At 40.3% G+C, this 18,065-nt stretch overlaps 2 protein-coding genes across 3 annotated transcripts in view; both read left to right on the top strand.

Moving 5' to 3' along the window:
• The window catches only part of LOC149187649 (AFG1-like ATPase family protein), a 454,936-nt gene that overhangs the window by 27,167 nt on the left and 409,704 nt on the right, over positions 1 to 18,065 (top strand). The gene's annotated exons all lie outside the window — the stretch shown is intronic.
• Positions 6,252 to 18,065, top strand: part of LOC149187651 (uncharacterized) — a 42,420-nt gene continuing 30,606 nt past the window's right edge. The window contains exons 1-2 of the mRNA XM_089412373.1: positions 6,252 to 6,757; positions 10,325 to 11,716. Coding sequence (XP_089268499.1) covers positions 10,336 to 11,716 — 1,381 coding nt within the window. The 5' untranslated portion in view covers positions 6,252 to 6,757; positions 10,325 to 10,335. The remainder of the gene's footprint in view (positions 6,758 to 10,324; positions 11,717 to 18,065) is intronic.

Here is an 18,065-nt window from a genome sequence, read left to right as displayed (position 1 = left end):
ATTTATTCTTGACAGGAGGAGAACCTCTTATCCTCCAGTGTAAGAGAGAGTTAGCTTTTGAATTTTAAATGAAGGACCTTGGTTTGATGCATTGTTTTATGGGTCTAGAGGTCTGGCAAAGACCTAGTGAAATTTATCTTTCTCAAGGAAAATATGTTGTTAAGCTTCTTGAAAAATTTGCTATGGTAGAATGTAAGTCCATGCATATTCCTATGGAAATGAACTTTAAGAAATTATGTGTCAACATTGCAATGCCTAATCTGGCAAATCCCACAGACTATAGACAACTCATTGGTGCTTTGATGTTTTTGGTAAACACTAGGCCTGACATATGCTTTGTTGTAAACACTTTAAGTCAACATATGATTGATCCCTTTCATGCGCACTGGATTGCTGCAAAACATGTACGCATATACTTACATGGAACTATCAATCTAGGATTGAAGTGCACTGCTAAAAATGTATGACTTCATGGATGTTAAGTTATGGTATGTTCTATGCTTATAACAATTTACTTCTTTTTCTTATTATATTCCACCGATTAGCAATCACATGTACATAAAGTAAAGTGCAGATAGAACATTAAACGATCGACAGAAAACAAGCCAAGACAAGAGACACAAGATGTGGCGGCTAGCCAGGGACAAACCCCACAATGTGTGGGGGAACCCTTTGATCAAATCTTCTTTTATCTTCAATAATTCAATAGAGAGAAATAGTACAATAAATCTGATTCATATCAACAGTAGCAAACCCTAGATCAACAACATCAGCATTAGCGTCTTCATTATCAAACTAGGGCAGACCATATCTCACAAACCGACCGTCGGATTGACTTCATTCCACCACCAAAAGTTTCGGCTTCCAGAGGAGGTTCAGATGAACCTACAGCGCAGTTCAGATGAGGAGATCTTCTAGGCCACGCAAGTCAATCTTTACTTCTGCAGTTGCAGCTTCAGTTTCAGTAGTTTCCGGCTTCAAACTAGGGCAGTCGATATCTTGCAAACCGTTCGTCGGATTGACTTCATTCCACCACCAAAAGTTGCGGCTTTCAAAGGAGGTTCAGATGAACCTACAGCGCAGTTCCAAAGAAGAGATTTTCTAGGCCACGCAAGTCAATCTTTACTTCTGCAGTTGCAACTTCAAATTCAACAGCTTCCGGCTTCACATGTGTGAGAGAGAGAAACCCATTTCAGCGCAGTAGAGAAGAGACTCATATCTGCGTAGTAGAGAGAGAGAGATGTGATGAGATGAGTGAGTCCAAATGAGGAAAAGTCCTCTTATATTTATACACAACGTTGGTGGGTGAATAGATGCGACTGTTGGGCTTCTGAGCCTACATGAGTTGTAGGTCGGCTTGATAATAATTCCATAATCAAAATAAATTCATATCTCCATGAATACTTATCGGAATTGGATGATCTTTATATCAATCCTACACCTCTCGACGAGAGGAATCTAATAAAAATATTATTAGCCATGAATAAGATGACCCACATGAAGTTTTGCCCTGGTTGCCAATTTTAACACTCCCTCTCAACCATGGAGAACTTCATCTGCAATCTGTCTATCGATCGTTACTATTCATCCATCAAATGCACTGCCTTGTACAGCCTGACCCTTGCCCTGCTCTGCTCTATTTTGCCTATTCTGCTTTGTCTTGTTCTGCCCTGCACTGATTTGAACTGTTTTGTTTTGTTCTGCTCTGCTCTTGCATTGTTCTGTTCTACTCTGCTTTTGTCCGAATTATGAAGAAGAAGAAATGATCGAGGATGTATCATACTGACTCAAAGTCAGTCTCAGAGTATGTACCACTGGTCCCAGACCAGTCTCAACCAACCCAAAGTCAGCGTCATAGTGAGTACAACTCCAATGGTCCCAGACCAATATCATCCTCCACTGACTCAAAGTCAGTCTCAGAGTATGTACCACTGATCCCAGACCAGTCTCAACCGACCCGAAGTCAGCGTCATAGTATGGTACAACTCCTACCACTGGTCCCAGACCAGTATCATTGATCCCAGATCAATGGAGGTCATCCTAGCGTAGGGAGTACGGTAGTTACAACGATGTGTCCATCGGTACTAATATGGTCCCTAACTTCATTTCCCTGCTCATTGATCAGATGAGAGGTACTTCCCATGAGTCCCAGACTGCATGGGTAGGATGCCTCGACAGGAGAACTAATCAATCCTGTCCTCACAGGAGAACACATCAATCCTGCTACAATTGCCATGGAGAACACATCAATCCAGGCCTCACAGGAGAACACATCAATCCTGCTACAATCGCCATGGAGAACACATCAATCCAGGCCTCACAGGAGAACTAATCATCCTGCTACACAGGAGAGTGAATCATCCTATTCCACAAGAGAGCGAATCATCTTGTCCCACAAGAGAGCGAATCATCTTGTTCCAGTGTGCACCACCAGGGGAGGGTGAGTCACCCTGTGGTCGTATGTTGCTCCAGTAATAACCGCAAGCCCTCAGAGCTCCCAGAGCTCAATGTATGCAACATGCAGGACCCTTGTACAAGGGTTTCTTACCGACTCCAAGTCGTTTGGGAAAATCACAGATTAGATTTTTCCTCGGGGCTTTGACAAGGTGTATCAACGTGTACATCATCTTAATGCGATGGAGCCTCCTTGCTCATCAACTTACCATATCCAAGATGATGTCTATCTGCTGGAGCAATCAACGAATACGGGATTCCTCAATAATCGAATCCCACCTCAGGTTGTTATAGAGAATCACAGTGGTATCCAATGTAAATCCAAACAGCTCACTGAAGAGCTTTCGCAACCAGACTGCCTCACACGAGGTTATGCTAGCAACAATATATCCTGCTTCGGCGGTGCTCAAAGCCACCGACTTCTGCTTCCTGCTCATCCAGGATATTGAAGCAGATCCCAAGGTGAAACAGCACCCGGAAGTGCTCTTACGGTCCACCACACTGCCTGCCCAATCAACATCAGTATATCCAAGTAGTCTCACATCTCTGGCAGTGTATCTTAATCCATGAGAGGATGTGTCCTGAAGACATCTCAGAAGATTCCTGGCATCAATCCAGTGAGGCTCAACCAAATATGAGCTCACAATGCTAACTGCAAAAAATATGTTCGGACGGAGGTTCACCAAGAACATCAATGCGAATGAGTTTATGAAACTCAGAGGCATTTCCCAAATCTGGTCCGACATCACTACCATATAACTTCTAAAAGTTAAGATCCTCGAGGTAGTCACAGGCTTGCAGTCCATCATACCAAATCTTTCCAATATCTTTACCACATATTTCCCTTGAGATAGGAAAATTTCCCTTGGCTTCTGCCATACTTCAAGTCCTAGGAAGTAGTGCATCAGTCCTAGGTCTTTCATTTCAAATTCAGAGGCCAGCTCCCTCTTACATTTGTGAATGAGAGGGTCTGCACCTGTTAGAAAGAGGTCATCCACATACAATACCAGTATGAGAGGCTTGTCATCTTCAACCTTAAAGTAAAGGTTAGGATCGGCTTCACTCCTAGTGAATCCCAGCTTCATCAAGTAGCTATCGATCCTCTCATACCATGCTCGGGGTGCTTGCTTCAGCCCATAGAGAGCTTTCTTCAACCTGCATACATGAGATTTTCGATCATAAATATCAAATCCTTCGGGTTGCTCCACGTAGACCTCTTCTTTGATCGAGCCATGCAAGAACGCAGTCTTGACATCCATCTGATGTAGGTTCCATCCTTGTGAAGCGGCAAGGGATATGATCGAGCGGATGGTCGTATATCTGGCAACAGGTGCAAATATCTCATCATAGTCTATACCTTCCTTTTGGGAGAAACCTCGAGCAACAAAACGAGCCTTATACTTTTCCGTGCTTCCATCTGCTGCATGCTTTATCTTGTAAAGCCATTTTGAAGTAACAATTGTCTTGTCCAGGGTCTGGGAACTACATCCCAGACATCATTCTCCATAATAGACTCATATTCTACGGTCATAGCATCCTTCCATACTTGATGCTTGATAGCATCTGAGAATGACGAAGGCTCATTTTGTATGATCGTGCTCATGATGGTCAGGTATCCTTGATACCTATTAAGTTTCTTACTTTGACGGAAGGTTCCTCAGGGTGCAACATGTCCTTTAGCATCATCAAGTATCCCCCTAAGCCATGAAGGCCTCTTCCTAGAAGAGGAAGGCTCATGTGGATGAGAATCTATCAGATCCATGGGTTCTTCTACATTAGGCATTGATTCATCATCCTTTTCTTTCGGTTCCCTGGTGTTGGCTTCTTGAGAGCTCGTCAAAGTCGAAAGATTGTTCACCTTGCTGTGAACTTTTCTTTAGGAGTCTTGGAACCCAATGCTTGATGAGGGCATCAATTTTGTACATATACGACGGTGATTGTAGTTTCAGCCCATAGAAACATCAGAAGTCTTTGATCATGTAGCATGGCCCAGACAACTTCCATCATCGTGCGGTTCTTCCTTCCCACCACACCATTCTGCTCAGGAGTATGTGGTGTAGTAGTCTCCCTCTTAATGCCAACCTCAGGTATGCCTGAGTGAACCAATTGTAATATATCAGAGGTCTTGCTTTGGCTTGAGGGGAATGGTCCCCTTTTGAGCTTTCCTTCAGCACATCCTGGACATACACCTTCATTCTCTATTCAGAATTCGGGCATCCCTATCACCATTTGTCTTACACCGAGTATAGCTTTATAATGAAGGGGGGAAAACCTCTAATGCCAAAGTTCGGACTGAAGAGATGTGTCATAAGACATGACACCTAGCAGACTTCCATCGACCTGATATAATGAATCAACACTAAACCCAAGAGTAAAGGCATCTTTAACATTATTTTTCCATATACATACCTTGCCATCGCTGAAGGTTACCTTGTAGCCTTTGTCTTCCGTTCCCGAGATGGACACTAGGTTCTTTTTGAGGTCATGTGCATTTAATACATCCTGGAATTTCTGGCCTTCTTGAATGCTTATCCTCTTCCTTGATTTCCCGCATTCCTTTTTCCTTTGTTGTTGAATTTTCCATTCCTTCGATTACCATGACAGGGATTTTGATCATCGTCACGGTGAGAGTCCTTTCTATCAGGGCATTCCCTTGCATAGTGACCTGCTTTATTGCAAATGAAACATCGTCCTTTTCTTCCACCCTTAAATCCAGCCTTTCTTTTCCATTTAGTCCCGGAATTATTTCTTTTCTTTGCATGAGAAGAAAAGGCAGCAGGAGGACCTTTAGGCATGGGCATTTCTTGCACTTCTTCCCTTGTTTCTCTACAGCGCAGTTCCAAAGAGGAGATCTTCTAGGCCACGCAAGTCAATCTTTACTTCTGCAGTTGCAGCTTCAAATTCAACAGCTTCCGGCTTCACATGTGTGAGAGAGAGAGACCCATTTCAGCGCAGTAGAGAAGAGACTCATATCTGCGCAGTAGAGAGAGAGAGATGTGATGAGATGAGTGAGTCCAAATGAGGAAAAGTCCTCTTATATTTATACACAACGTTGGTGGGTGAATAGATGCGACTGTTGGGCTTCTGAGCCTACATGAGTTGTAGGTCGGCTTGATAATAATTCCATAATCAAAATAAATTCATATCTCCATGAATACTTATCGGAATTGGATGATATTTATATCAATCCTACACCTCTCGACGAGAGGAATTTAATAAAAATATTATTAGCCATGAATAAGATGACCCACATGAAGTTTTGCCCTGGTTGCCAATTTTAACAATGGATATACCGATGCTGATTGTGTTAGGGTCACTAGTTTCATTGTCAGATGTATCTTCCATGTCCTTTAATTTTTAGTTTTTGAATAAGTTGAGCCTATGACCACTGCTGCTGTCATAACCTCAAAGTTATTGTCCGAAATCCTTGAATTTATTATTTACTCTGTAACAACCCTGCTAAATTAATCCACCTTCTAAAGTTTTAACTCTATAAAAACCAACTATGCGGAAATTTAAACTACAAATATGTTAAGATTATATATATATATAAATTAAATTTAAAACATGATAAGTTTAAATTTCCTAAAATATACAAGTTAACCTTATAAAATATATATATACATTAATATTACAAATCATAAAATTGAATTATGTAAAGTATATATATTTATATATAACTTATGTAAGGTGAAATATAAAGTATAAAATGAACTTTATATATAGTGTTATGAATATAAAAGGAACCTTATATTGAATATCATAAAGTAAGTATATAATGTAATAAAGTATACACAATAAAACCCCAGGTTATACGAATGCATATAAGTCAATTTATGGAATCAAGATATTATTTCATTAACTTACCTATGAGTCACCCCAGCCATTAATAAAACGCGTCCGAACCAGCAGGACATTCATTGCTGAAACGCAGAAGTCAGGGAAAATATCCGGGAAACTTGAATGCAAGGAAGGCGGTGGCTGCAAGTGGGAGGGCGGCCACCGCCAGACCAGGGGGTTAAATAGCAGGGTCTGGACCTGAAGAAAGGGGGGAAAATAACCAGAGAATTGTGGATTGATCAGCAGAAACCAGGAGGAGTAACCTTGCAGTGGAAGAGTCTTGAGTGATCTGAGTTCTGGGCACGGAGGGACAGAGAGCCTCTGTGGAGAGCTTCTCTGGATCGAGCAACCAGGTTGCTCTGTCTGGTAGGGTGGTTTTGGCCATCCCGAAATTGGATCAAATCAGCCAGCAGTTCAGAATTGCCAGTTCAGCAGCAGCATCGGGGGTCAGCCAGCAGTACAGGTAGGTGCAGATTTCAGTTCTATGCATTACTGTTTTTCTTAAATTTCATGGTTATTTCTATGGTTACTGTAATAAGAAAGTAGGGTATTACATATGGTATCAGAGCCATCGTTCAAACCTTCGGGACCTCACAGGCCCACACAACCGAAAGTATATATAACTGCTCTGTTATAATTCTGCAGTGTAGTTAAAAACCAGGGTTCTCGTTATTCCTGTCTTTCTGCAAGATTCATTCCTTATTGACTCCACTTTCCCTGTCACTGGCTTAGTTGGACCGTAGTTACTAAAATTCGCCAATTTATACCAATATCATATTATGACGATTCGGTTTTGAAAGATAAGTGGTTAAATGTAAAAAAAAAAAAATGCCTCATAATCCGCGGTCTATCGAGAATTGTTCATTCACCTCCAGCAGATTATTATTCTGTGGAGCCGGCATTTTCTAAACCCTGGGCATCGGAGCTCTCTACGGCGTGTTCATTACAGTGCCAATGACATGTTTTCAGGAGTCGAGGACTCTTGATTTTAATTAATGGAGAGCTTCGATTAAACTAAATGTCCGCGACCCTTTCCTCTTAAATTAGCAGGTTTTCCGTTCTTCTTTTAAATTTTTTTTGGCAGTTTCGTGAATCGAACAGGAACGCGTAGTCTTAACCATTAAATATATGGCAGAAGTCGGGGTCGAACACATGACCTACCGCATGCAAACCGCATGCCTTAACCATCCACTTTGCACCATAAAAGTCAAGATGCGGACATTAAATCCGTGGAACGTTGATTTCGTTAGCTTTAGTATACGCCACGACTTAGTGTCGCTGGAACTACATCACGCCGGCACCGGAACTACTCATATGTAAGGTCGTGGGTTTAAATCTGGCAAAAACTTGGGAATCCGGTAGGTGAGGGGTTCGATCCTCCTCTACCCCCAAATTTAATTAGCAATCCATGAAATTACCACCAAAGCCGTAGAATATCACTGAGGCCACATATTACTTCACGATTATCTTTTATTGGATTGTCTTATGCCGCAGTTTAATTGGCAATCCTCGAAAATACCACCAAGCCATAAAGTATCAAAATCCTTATAGTTTGTTCATGTATAAAGGTATATGCTGAAGAGATAATACGATAAAATAATTTGTTATGTATGCGAAGTATCAAAATAATATTAAATTAGCCGCAGAGTTATGGATATTAAATTCGTCGCAGAATATCACAGAGACAGTATATCAATTTCAAAAGGGGGAAATTGTATTTGTATATATTATTGGGAAAATCGTTGATTTGAACAATGGATTAAATAACTAAAATCTTTCAAATATCGGCTGTTCACACCATTCTTTACATTGGTCACTTGTTTGTCTGACGATGGAGATAAAAAAAAAAAAACCGTCACATTATTACTATTTACTATTTATTTCAGATTCATCTTTTCTCACATTATTACTAAAAATTATCAACTCAAAAAGCAGTGAGAATATTCAAATTATCAACAAAAAAAAAACAGTGAGAATATTCTTTAAAACTGAAAAGTTGGATCCAATGCGATGAGCTGAGAGTAAGTTACCCATCGTTTTCATTTCGCTGACGTGTACACTGGTTGTTAACAATCGTTTTCTTTAAATTTTAAAAAGTTAATCATTAATCAGTTACACATCGTTTTCATTTCACTGACGTTTATAAAATAATGTCTGGACAGTACATACAGATCAAATGCACTGAGTCTGTTTTCAGTACCAATATAGTTGGACAAATGTTGCTCTGTGTAAGGGACAGACCAAACAGTGACATTCCTAATCACAATGTGATAGCTATGACGACACTTGACATAAAGTCACACAAAAAAAAAAAAAATAATAATAATAATAAAATTGTGCAGATTACAACGAATGAGCCATCATTGTCACTGTCGGTAATCATACTCTTATAGATAACCAAGTCATATAATTTGTGGATGTAGTTGGAAGGCCTGTAGTGAAACTACAGTCACATAAAAAAAAAAAAAAAAAAAAAAAAAATCTGAGAATCATGTGTAAAAGGAAGAGTCCTATAGTAGTATGAAGTCATAAAGTCATCATCTCTGTGATGTAATAAGAGTCTGAGCTTATATATATCTTCAAGAGATCCGAACCTTAACAGCAATAGAGAAATTCAACTCTTAAATAGAATCATAGTGTTTATGAGATATAAACAAGCCTATTCAAGGAGACTATGTTCATTGGTTGATGAAGCCCTGTTCAAAGGGTCAATCTTAGAAGCATATAATAGTCTTTTGGTAGATAGTTAAATCTATGACAGAATCCCTACACCAAGAGTCTAATCTGCAAAAGAAAGCTACAAGGACCAGATTTACTACAGAGAAGTAGTAAAGGAGATCTCTGGATAGTCCTCTACTACAAGCAAGGAAAAGCATCAAGCATATAATCTTTGTCTACAGGAAATTTCTATACCTATAGCAGCTCTTAGAAGTTGAAAAATAGGACTTAGATTTTGTGCGTAGGCTTAAAAAGAAATACTGTCTCCTTACAAAAATTTGTCAAGTCTTTTAAACATCTTGCAAACAAAAATTAAACCGCCCTTAAAATATTTAAGGAATTGTTAGGCTGCAGTTTGAAAACAATATAATGTTTTGCTGTATGATACTCTGTAACGACTCTTAGAGAATTATTCTGTTTCAGCTATTTTGGTCAGAATTACATATGGAATGTTCATACTATGTTTAATCATATGACTTCATACTTGTATCAGCTATGTTACCAAAAACAAGGTATGCCAACCAGGATAAAACAGTCATATTAAGAGAAATGGAAGTTCCCAGGTTTCACACAAAGTTTTATGTATATTCATGAGACATCAAGGTTTACGGTATTATTAAAAACTTGCGAGTAAGGTTGGTAAACCACCTTGCTTTACCTCTTTCAATGAATGTAGTTGTAGTAGATAATCCAGATTCTTGGGGTATACTCTTGTCCAGAAAATGGTCTGCCAAATTTAGGAGGTAATATTCAAATGGACTAGTCTAAATGCCAAAATTCCAGTTCAGTAAGGAGCCTTTGCCACCCTATAAAGGGGGATCGATATAAAGTCCTCAAGTTAAAGATGATTGTGATGCTTGGAACAAGTTGGGCTATACAGATATATATATATAAATGATGGGTTTTATCCATGTCTAAGTAATATATTCAAAAATATAAATATGTATGTCCGTCTTTAAAAATAATAGCTAGATTGAGGTGTGACGGGTGTGTTACCAATGTACCTTGTGATCGGGACATCTAAACATTTCATTTTGTGGATGTTGTTAGGTAAATAAACTTTGGATGTCTTACCTTAGCGGCTAATAACCATACACTTCTGCATTATTCATTTTTAGAAAAAACCCTGCATTAGGACAAGGAGGTCGCGTGGCCACCCTCCTTGACCTCGGTACCAGTAAGATCCGCCTAGCGGGTAAAAATAGCAAAACTATACCCGTTTTTAAGTGTGAAGTTACAAAGAAATTGGTGTGTTAAAATTCGGTTATCCGCCTCAATTTTTTTTATATATATACATTTTATTTGTGTTCAGGGACCATTACTATGGTGAAGACATATGAGCGACGACGACGTGACCAGGCAGCATCATCACCATTAATGCCGCCACCGTCGCCATCGCCACCGCCACCGTCGCCATCCCCCTCACCCTCGTCACCTCCAAGGCAGCCGTCATCATCAAACGCTCAAGCGCCAGAGTTGGCTGTGATAATGAACTCTTTGCAGGCCTTGTTGGAAACATTAAAGGAATCAACTAAGGCTAAAAACAAAGAGGAATCTCAGCATGCAGCCACCAGTTCAGCGGAACCACATAATTTGGAGCCCAGAGGATCGAGAGAAGACATCTCTAGAGAGCTTCAGAAAATTAGACTCCCAGAATTTTCGGGAGGTCGAGCTGGTGAACGCGCTGAGGCATGGCTGGAAGGGATGAACCGGTGCTTTAGGTTAAGAGAATATTCGCCTTCAGCAAAGACAAAAATTGCCGTGTTTCAACTAAAAGAAAGTGCCCTGATTTGGTGGGGAAACCTGGAAAAGCAGCTACACCTTACATCAGACAACGTTCCTTGGGATCTGTTCGAGGAAAGGTTCCGAGCGAAGTATTTACCTCCATATTTTCAACAGCAGCAAGCCAGAGCCTTTCATACACTAATTCAGGGAAGTAAAACGGTGGAAGAGTACGAAATAAGGTTTATGGAGCTGGTAAAATACATTCCCTACTTAGACTCTGATGAACGTCAAGCTGAACGTTTCATATTTGGGTTAAACCCTCGCATCAGAGCCTTGGTAAGTATGTGGAAACCATCTTCGGTAGCCGAGGCAGTCGAATGTAGCCGTTATGCAGAAGAACACCTTGGAATCAAAAAGGATATAGGGCCAGCAGGGCCTTTTCAATCTGGGTTTCCAGGGAAGGCTCCCCGGAACTTTTTCAGAGGAGGTAGCTCGAGACCACCTTACGGTAGCAGGTATACCCCAGGTATGGGGACAAGAGTTCCCATGGCGGTAAACACTATAGCTGCAGAATCGTCCAGCACCAGACCTTGGGCATCGCGAGGGACTACCGGTAGAGGAAGGGGTGTGAGAGGAACCAGCATGGGAGGACGCGGCTCGTTCTCTAGAAACTCACCCCTTAATTCAAGAGGATCAGCGCAGCTCAATTGTTGGGGATGTGGGGGGCCGCATCTCCAGCGTAACTGCCCAGAAGCGTCATCGGACATATTGCAAAGCACTGGGAGGGAGCCGATATTAGCCAAGCGAAGTAATCATAGAATTCATGCAGTAGTCAACCACGACCAAGCAGCCCATCAATCCACTGTAGTGGAATCTTCAGGTATTATCAATGGTGTAAAACTCAAAATCTTATTTGATACTGGTGCCACAGATAGTTTCATTTCGTCATATGCATTAACCAAATGTGGGCTGGCAGCTCGTAGACAAAATGATTTCCACCAAGTGGAAATGGCCTCAGGAGAACTCCAAACCGTGGGCTTGAGTGTGGATCAATGCAAAATTGACCTAGGGGTCTGTTCGACTAAACTAAAAGTCTATGTCACCACCCTAGGGACGTATGATCTTATCATAGGTATGGATTGGCTGGAAGCTCACCAGGCGTGGGTAGATTGTTATGGAAAAAGGATTTTGGGCTTAAATGATGAGGGAGAAGTAATCCAAATTCAAGGTATTAAGAGAGAAATTTCTTTACGCTACATTTCGGCAATGCAGGTGAAGCGTTGTTTAAGAAAGGGTTGTCAGGCTTATGCAATTCACGAAGTAAGCCAGGGAAAGGGACCATCCTTAGAACAATATCCGGTGCTAGCCGAGTTCCCGGATGTATTTCCAAAGGAACTACCTGGATTACCCCCGGTAAGAGAATTGGATCTCACTATTGAATTAAAGCCGGGTACCCAACCGATCTCAAAATCGCCTTATAGAATGACAGCGCCAGAACTTCAGGAATTGCAAATCCAGTTGAAGGAACTACTCGATATAGGGCTTATTCGGCCCAGTACCTCACCTTGGGGCGCTCCTGTAATTTTTGTAAAGAAGAAAGATGGATCCTTAAGATTATGCATAGACTATCGGGACTTGAATCGAGCTACAGTAAAGAATCAATACCCTATGCCGCGAATCGATGATCTTTTCGATCAAATGAAAGGAGCTTCTGTCTTTTCAAAAATTGATCTTCGATCAGGGTATCATCAGCTAAGGATTTCTGAAAATGATATCTCTAAGACAGCATTCCGGACTCGTTATGGGCACTATGAATTTACTGTAGTACCATTTGGGTTAACAAATGCGCCAGCCGTATTCATGAATCTTATGAACAGTGTTTTCCGTCAGTATCTTGATAAATTTGTACAAGTCTTTTTAGATGATATTCTCATCTATTCCAAGAATGAAGAAGAGCATAAGGAGCATTTGCGGTTAGTATTGTCCTGCCTTAGAGAACGTCAGTTATATGGAAAACTGTCCAAGTGTTCCTTCTTTCAGGAAAAGATTCATTATTTGGGTCACATCATATCAGGTGAAGGAATCTCAGTAGATCCTGAGAAGGTAAAAGCGATCATGGATTGGCCAATACCGAGAAATGCACATGAGATACGAAGCTTTATGGGCTTAGCAGGTTATTACCGGAGATTTGTGGAAGGGTTCTCCAAAATCGCGAAGCCAATCACAACCCTCCAGCGTAAAGGTGTTAAGTATGAATGGACCGAGGAATGTAATAATGCATTCTCCGAACTCAAAAGACTACTCACCAGCGCACCAATCCTAAGAGTCCCTGATATGGGCAAAGACTTTACAGTATGTACTGATGCATCCAAGCAAGGGCTGGGTGCAGTATTGATGCAGGATAGGGGAGTGATAGCTTATGCTTCCAGAAAGCTAAAACCTCATGAAGAACTCTATGCTACTCACGATCTAGAATTGGCCGCTGTAATGCTAGCTTTAAAGATCTGGAGACACTATTTGGTAGGACGAAAGTTTACACTTAAAAGCGACCATCAAAGTCTACAATATTTGTTCACCCAAAGAGACTTAAATGCCAGGCAAAGGCGATGGAGTGAATTCCTAAGTGAGTATGACTTCGGAATATCATATATTAAGGGAAAGGAAAATGTGGTAGCCGATGCCTTAAGCAGGAGACCCCGGATATTTTCTCTCATACCCATTAAGGTGGACTTAAGACAGCGAGTGCTGGATCGCCTTATAAAAGACAGCTGGTATTTAAAGGTGAGGGCAAGTCTTGAAGGGATTAAGGCAAAAGAATCTAAGTTCGAGGGTTATGAATTAGAAAGCGATGGGATCTTGCGATTCCATGGAAGGATGTACATTCCTGACGATAAAGATCTTCGAGATACCATCCTCAGGGAAGCTCACAAAGCCGTATATTGTGCTCATCCTGGAGTAGGGAAAATGTATGCGGATACCAAGAAACTCTTCTTTTGGGCAGGCATGAAGCGGGATATCACTCAATTTGTTGCAAAATGTTTGGAATGTCAGCAGGTAAAGGTAGATCATTGTCACCCAGCGGGTCTCTTACAGCCCCACGACATTCCTATGTCTAAATGGGAGACCATTTCTATGGATTTTATCACTGGACTACCTCTTACTTCTCAAAGACACAATGCCATTCTGGTAGTGGTAGATAAATTAACAAAAAGCGCCCATTTTATTCCGGTAAAAGATACTTATGATGTTGCTGACGTGGCTCGAGTATTCATAAACGAAATTATCAGATATCATGGAGTACCTAAAAAGATTATATCCGATAGAGATTCGCGATTCACTTCCAGATTCTGGACGTGCATGCAGACAGCCTTAGGTACTCAGCGAAATTTAAGCACGGCTTACCATCCTGAGACTGATGAGCAGACTGAAAGAGTAAATCAAGTACTTGAAGACATGTTGCGAATGTATGTGATGGATCAGCAATCCCACTGGGAAAAGTATTTACCCTTGGTTGAATTCGCATACAACAACAGTTACCACAGTTCGATTGGGATGCCTCCATTTGAAGCTTTATATGGCAGACCTTGTAGAACGCCGTTAAGTTGGGACAGGTTAGAAGATCGAGTAATAATAGGACCAGAATTAATCCATGAAATGGAAGCGCAGATCAGGCAGATTAGAGAGCGATTAAAGGAAGCACAGGATAGACAAAAGAGTTACGCTGATGCTCACCGGACTGATAGGAGGTATGAAGTGGGGGACCAGGTCTTCGTCCGCATCAAGCCAAATAAAAGTACTATTCGATTCGGGAAAGGGACAAAGCTGTCACCCCGATTTATAGGACCGTTTAAAATCGTGGAAAGAGTTGGACCTGTTGCCTATCGTCTTGCCCTGCCATCTCACCTGCATAGAATTCATAATGTATTTCATGTTTCTGTATTAAGGCATTATGTAGCTGACCTATCTCATAACATCCAGTGGAAAGAATTGCAGGTATCGGACGAGGGAGTCATAACGGTCGAACCGTTACGTATACTGGAACGTAGAATTCGACAGCTGAGGAACCGCCTGGTGGACCAAGTTAAGGTCCAGTGGGACAAGTATAGTCCTGGATCGGCGACTTGGGAGGATACAGAGGACATATGTCAGAGATACCCTAGTTTATGTCCATTTTGAAGAACTTTACACTATGTTTAGTATATATATTTACTTCACCTCTGTCAGAGAACCAAAAACATTTGAATGATTAATGATAAACATGGAACTTTGCGGCATAATATATGTTTAAATTCTTGCTGGTACATGGATACCAAAATAGTATGGGTTTAATTCCTGCGGGTACATGGATACCAAAACAATATATGTGATTATATTACTCAATTATAAATGTTGAAGAAAAGATTAAGACCGTCAAATGAATTTACTTCTGGTAGAAATTGGACAATATAAATCTATTTTATTTTATGCATGTCAAAACAAGCAACTGAAATAAAAGACAAGAAGTGAATACACCCTATAGAAAAGTTAGAATACATGCATGAGAAAATAAACAAAATTCTGTTATATATAGATAATACATAAGTTATTTCGAATATGCTGATGCACATCTTACAAATGCTGGGTAAGTATAAGATTGCAGGTAAACTTGCAGATAAACTACGATTGCAGATAATTGATCCAATTTTCGAGATGACCACGTGATGACAGAACTCAGATCAGTTAAAGCTCAAAGTGATTCTTTGATAGGGTAGTAGCCCTGATGCTACTGGAGGGGTGGAGGTGTTACCCACCGTTTATCCTCCGAAACCTGGAGTCATGGGAGGACTGTGCGAGTCACGCTCCCCTAGACGTGTGATGATGACTGCCGGATGCCTACTGGGAATCAGGTCGGTATAGTCGACGCTGTTACCTTTGTGTTATGAATGGTTAGGTCAGTAAATTGACGCCATGGCATACTCTAGTAGAGGACGGATAGGATGGGAGCAGAAGAGATTAGGAAGGATAGGATGAGTTTGTATAGCTTGGGAAGCTAGATAGGAAAAGGCATGTCCGTTAAAACCTTGAACCTAAAGCTCTAACTTCGGGACGAAGTTTTCAGAAGGGGGAATGTATGTAACAACCCTGCTAAATTAATCCACCTTCTAAAGTTTTAACTCTATAAAAACCAACTATGCGGAAATTTAAACTACAAATATGTTAAGATTATATATATATATAAATTAAATTTAAAACATGATAAGTTTAAATTTCCTAAAATATACAAGTTAACCTTATAAAATATATATATACATTAATATTACAAATCATAAAATTGAATTATGTAAAGTATATATATTTATATATAACTTATGTAAGGTGAAATATAAAGTATAAAATGAACTTTATATATAGTGTTATGAATATAAAAGGAACCTTATATTGAATATCATAAAGTAAGTATATAATGTAATAAAGTATACACAATAAAACCCCAGGTTATACGAATGCATATAAGTCAATTTATGGAATCAAGATATTATTTCATTAACTTACCTATGAGTCACCCCAGCCATTAATAAAACGCGTCCGAACCAGCAGGACATTCATTGCTGAAACGCAGAAGTCAGGGAAAATATCCGGGAAACTTGAATGCAAGGAAGGCGGTGGCTGCAAGTGGGAGGGCGGCCACCGCCAGACCAGGGGGTTAAATAGCAGGGTCTGGACCTGAAGAAAGGGGGGAAAATAACCAGAGAATTGTGGATTGATCAGCAGAAACCAGGAGGAGTAACCTTGCAGTGGAAGAGTCTTGAGTGATCTGAGTTCTGGGCACGGAGGGACAGAGAGCCTCTGTGGAGAGCTTCTCTGGATCGAGCAACCAGGTTGCTCTGTCTGGTAGGGTGGTTTTGGCCATCCCGAAATTGGATCAAATCAGCCAGCAGTTCAGAATTGCCAGTTCAGCAGCAGCATCGGGGGTCAGCCAGCAGTACAGGTAGGTGCAGATTTCAGTTCTATGCATTACTGTTTTTCTTAAATTTCATGGTTATTTCTATGGTTACTGTAATAAGAAAGTAGGGTATTACATACTCCATAGAGAGTTCATCCAAAGCACGAAAGAGTGTCAAGTCGGTGGGATTCATGAGGTCACACATGTTTATACAGTTAAGTCAAAAGGGGTTATGTGTCAGTTGTTCATCGATCAGAACCATTCGAAATGAAGTTGTGTCAATCTAAAGTTTTGATGGTCATGAGGTCTGGTCATTAAATGTGTTTTAAATTCTTATCCCCTATTCCTATCTACCCCATGTTTCCCTATTCCCTACCCTATTTCCCTATTTCCCTTTATACATACCTTCATATATCATCTACATCCTATCCACTTTTCACATATCATTTACATCTTATTCACATTACATTTCCTTTCCCTCCCTTCGTTCTAAACCTATCCCCATGACACCACTACCACTCCCCTATACTCATCACTGTGGGAATTTGCTGCAAAAACACTCTGTTTTAGTCACCATTTTGCAGAACGGTTTTCGACCACATGAAGGATCTTTTTTGGAAACTGAAAGAGGTTTTTCTCAAGGACAGGGAAAAGAACAATAACCTCTTCCAGATTTTGCACAGGTGTCACGGATTGAGAGATTTGATTGCATCTTCAAAGCCTATTTTTCAGACTGCACAAATACTCTGTTTTAGTCATGGTTTTGCAGAGCGTTTTCTGGGAAGCTGGGGAAGAATTTAGAAAAACTGAGAGAGGTTTATCTTCACAAAACTATAATCTACAATAACCTCCTTCTGTTTTTACACAAGTATTACTGTTTGGGAGATATGGCCTGTTGAAAATCGCTGCGCAGGCGCTACACAGTCAACAATCAACTTTTGTGCTTTTTGTCATTTTCATTCCAAGAAGATATGCTTCGAAGACAAGTGCTTTTCCAGTGATTTAGTGTTTTTCTTAAGATAATAATGCTTTATGTTTTTTTATTTAGAAAAATGACTTGAAACAAAAAAAGATTTCCTAATTTATTTTGATTCGATCCTCTATTGGATCAAAGATGCGATGCATCTAGACATTATGGATTGGCTATTGTATTTCTATTTAAACTAATTAATGCATATGGAAATGGTTGTTGATGGTTGAGCGATGTGTTAGTGCTAATTTTTAGAGATTCATGCTTGTGTGATCAATTCATGGTGCATGTTGCTTATGTATTGAGGGTTATCGATTTCACTATCCAAGGATTCTTACAGTATGGTGCATGGGATTTGTTTTGTTTACTGTTCAGTTATTTTATTTCCTCTCTGTGTTTTATGAGTATTTGATGTCAGTTGATTCAGAATTCAGT

Source organism: Pinus tabuliformis, chromosome 3_1, assembly GCF_031772625.1.
Source record: "Pinus tabuliformis cultivar Carrire ecotype Pingquan chromosome 3_1, CPIR1, whole genome shotgun sequence".
NCBI classification, from domain to species: Eukaryota; Viridiplantae; Streptophyta; class Pinopsida; order Pinales; family Pinaceae; genus Pinus; species Pinus tabuliformis.
This window is presented reverse-complemented; position numbering and strand designations above follow the sequence as displayed.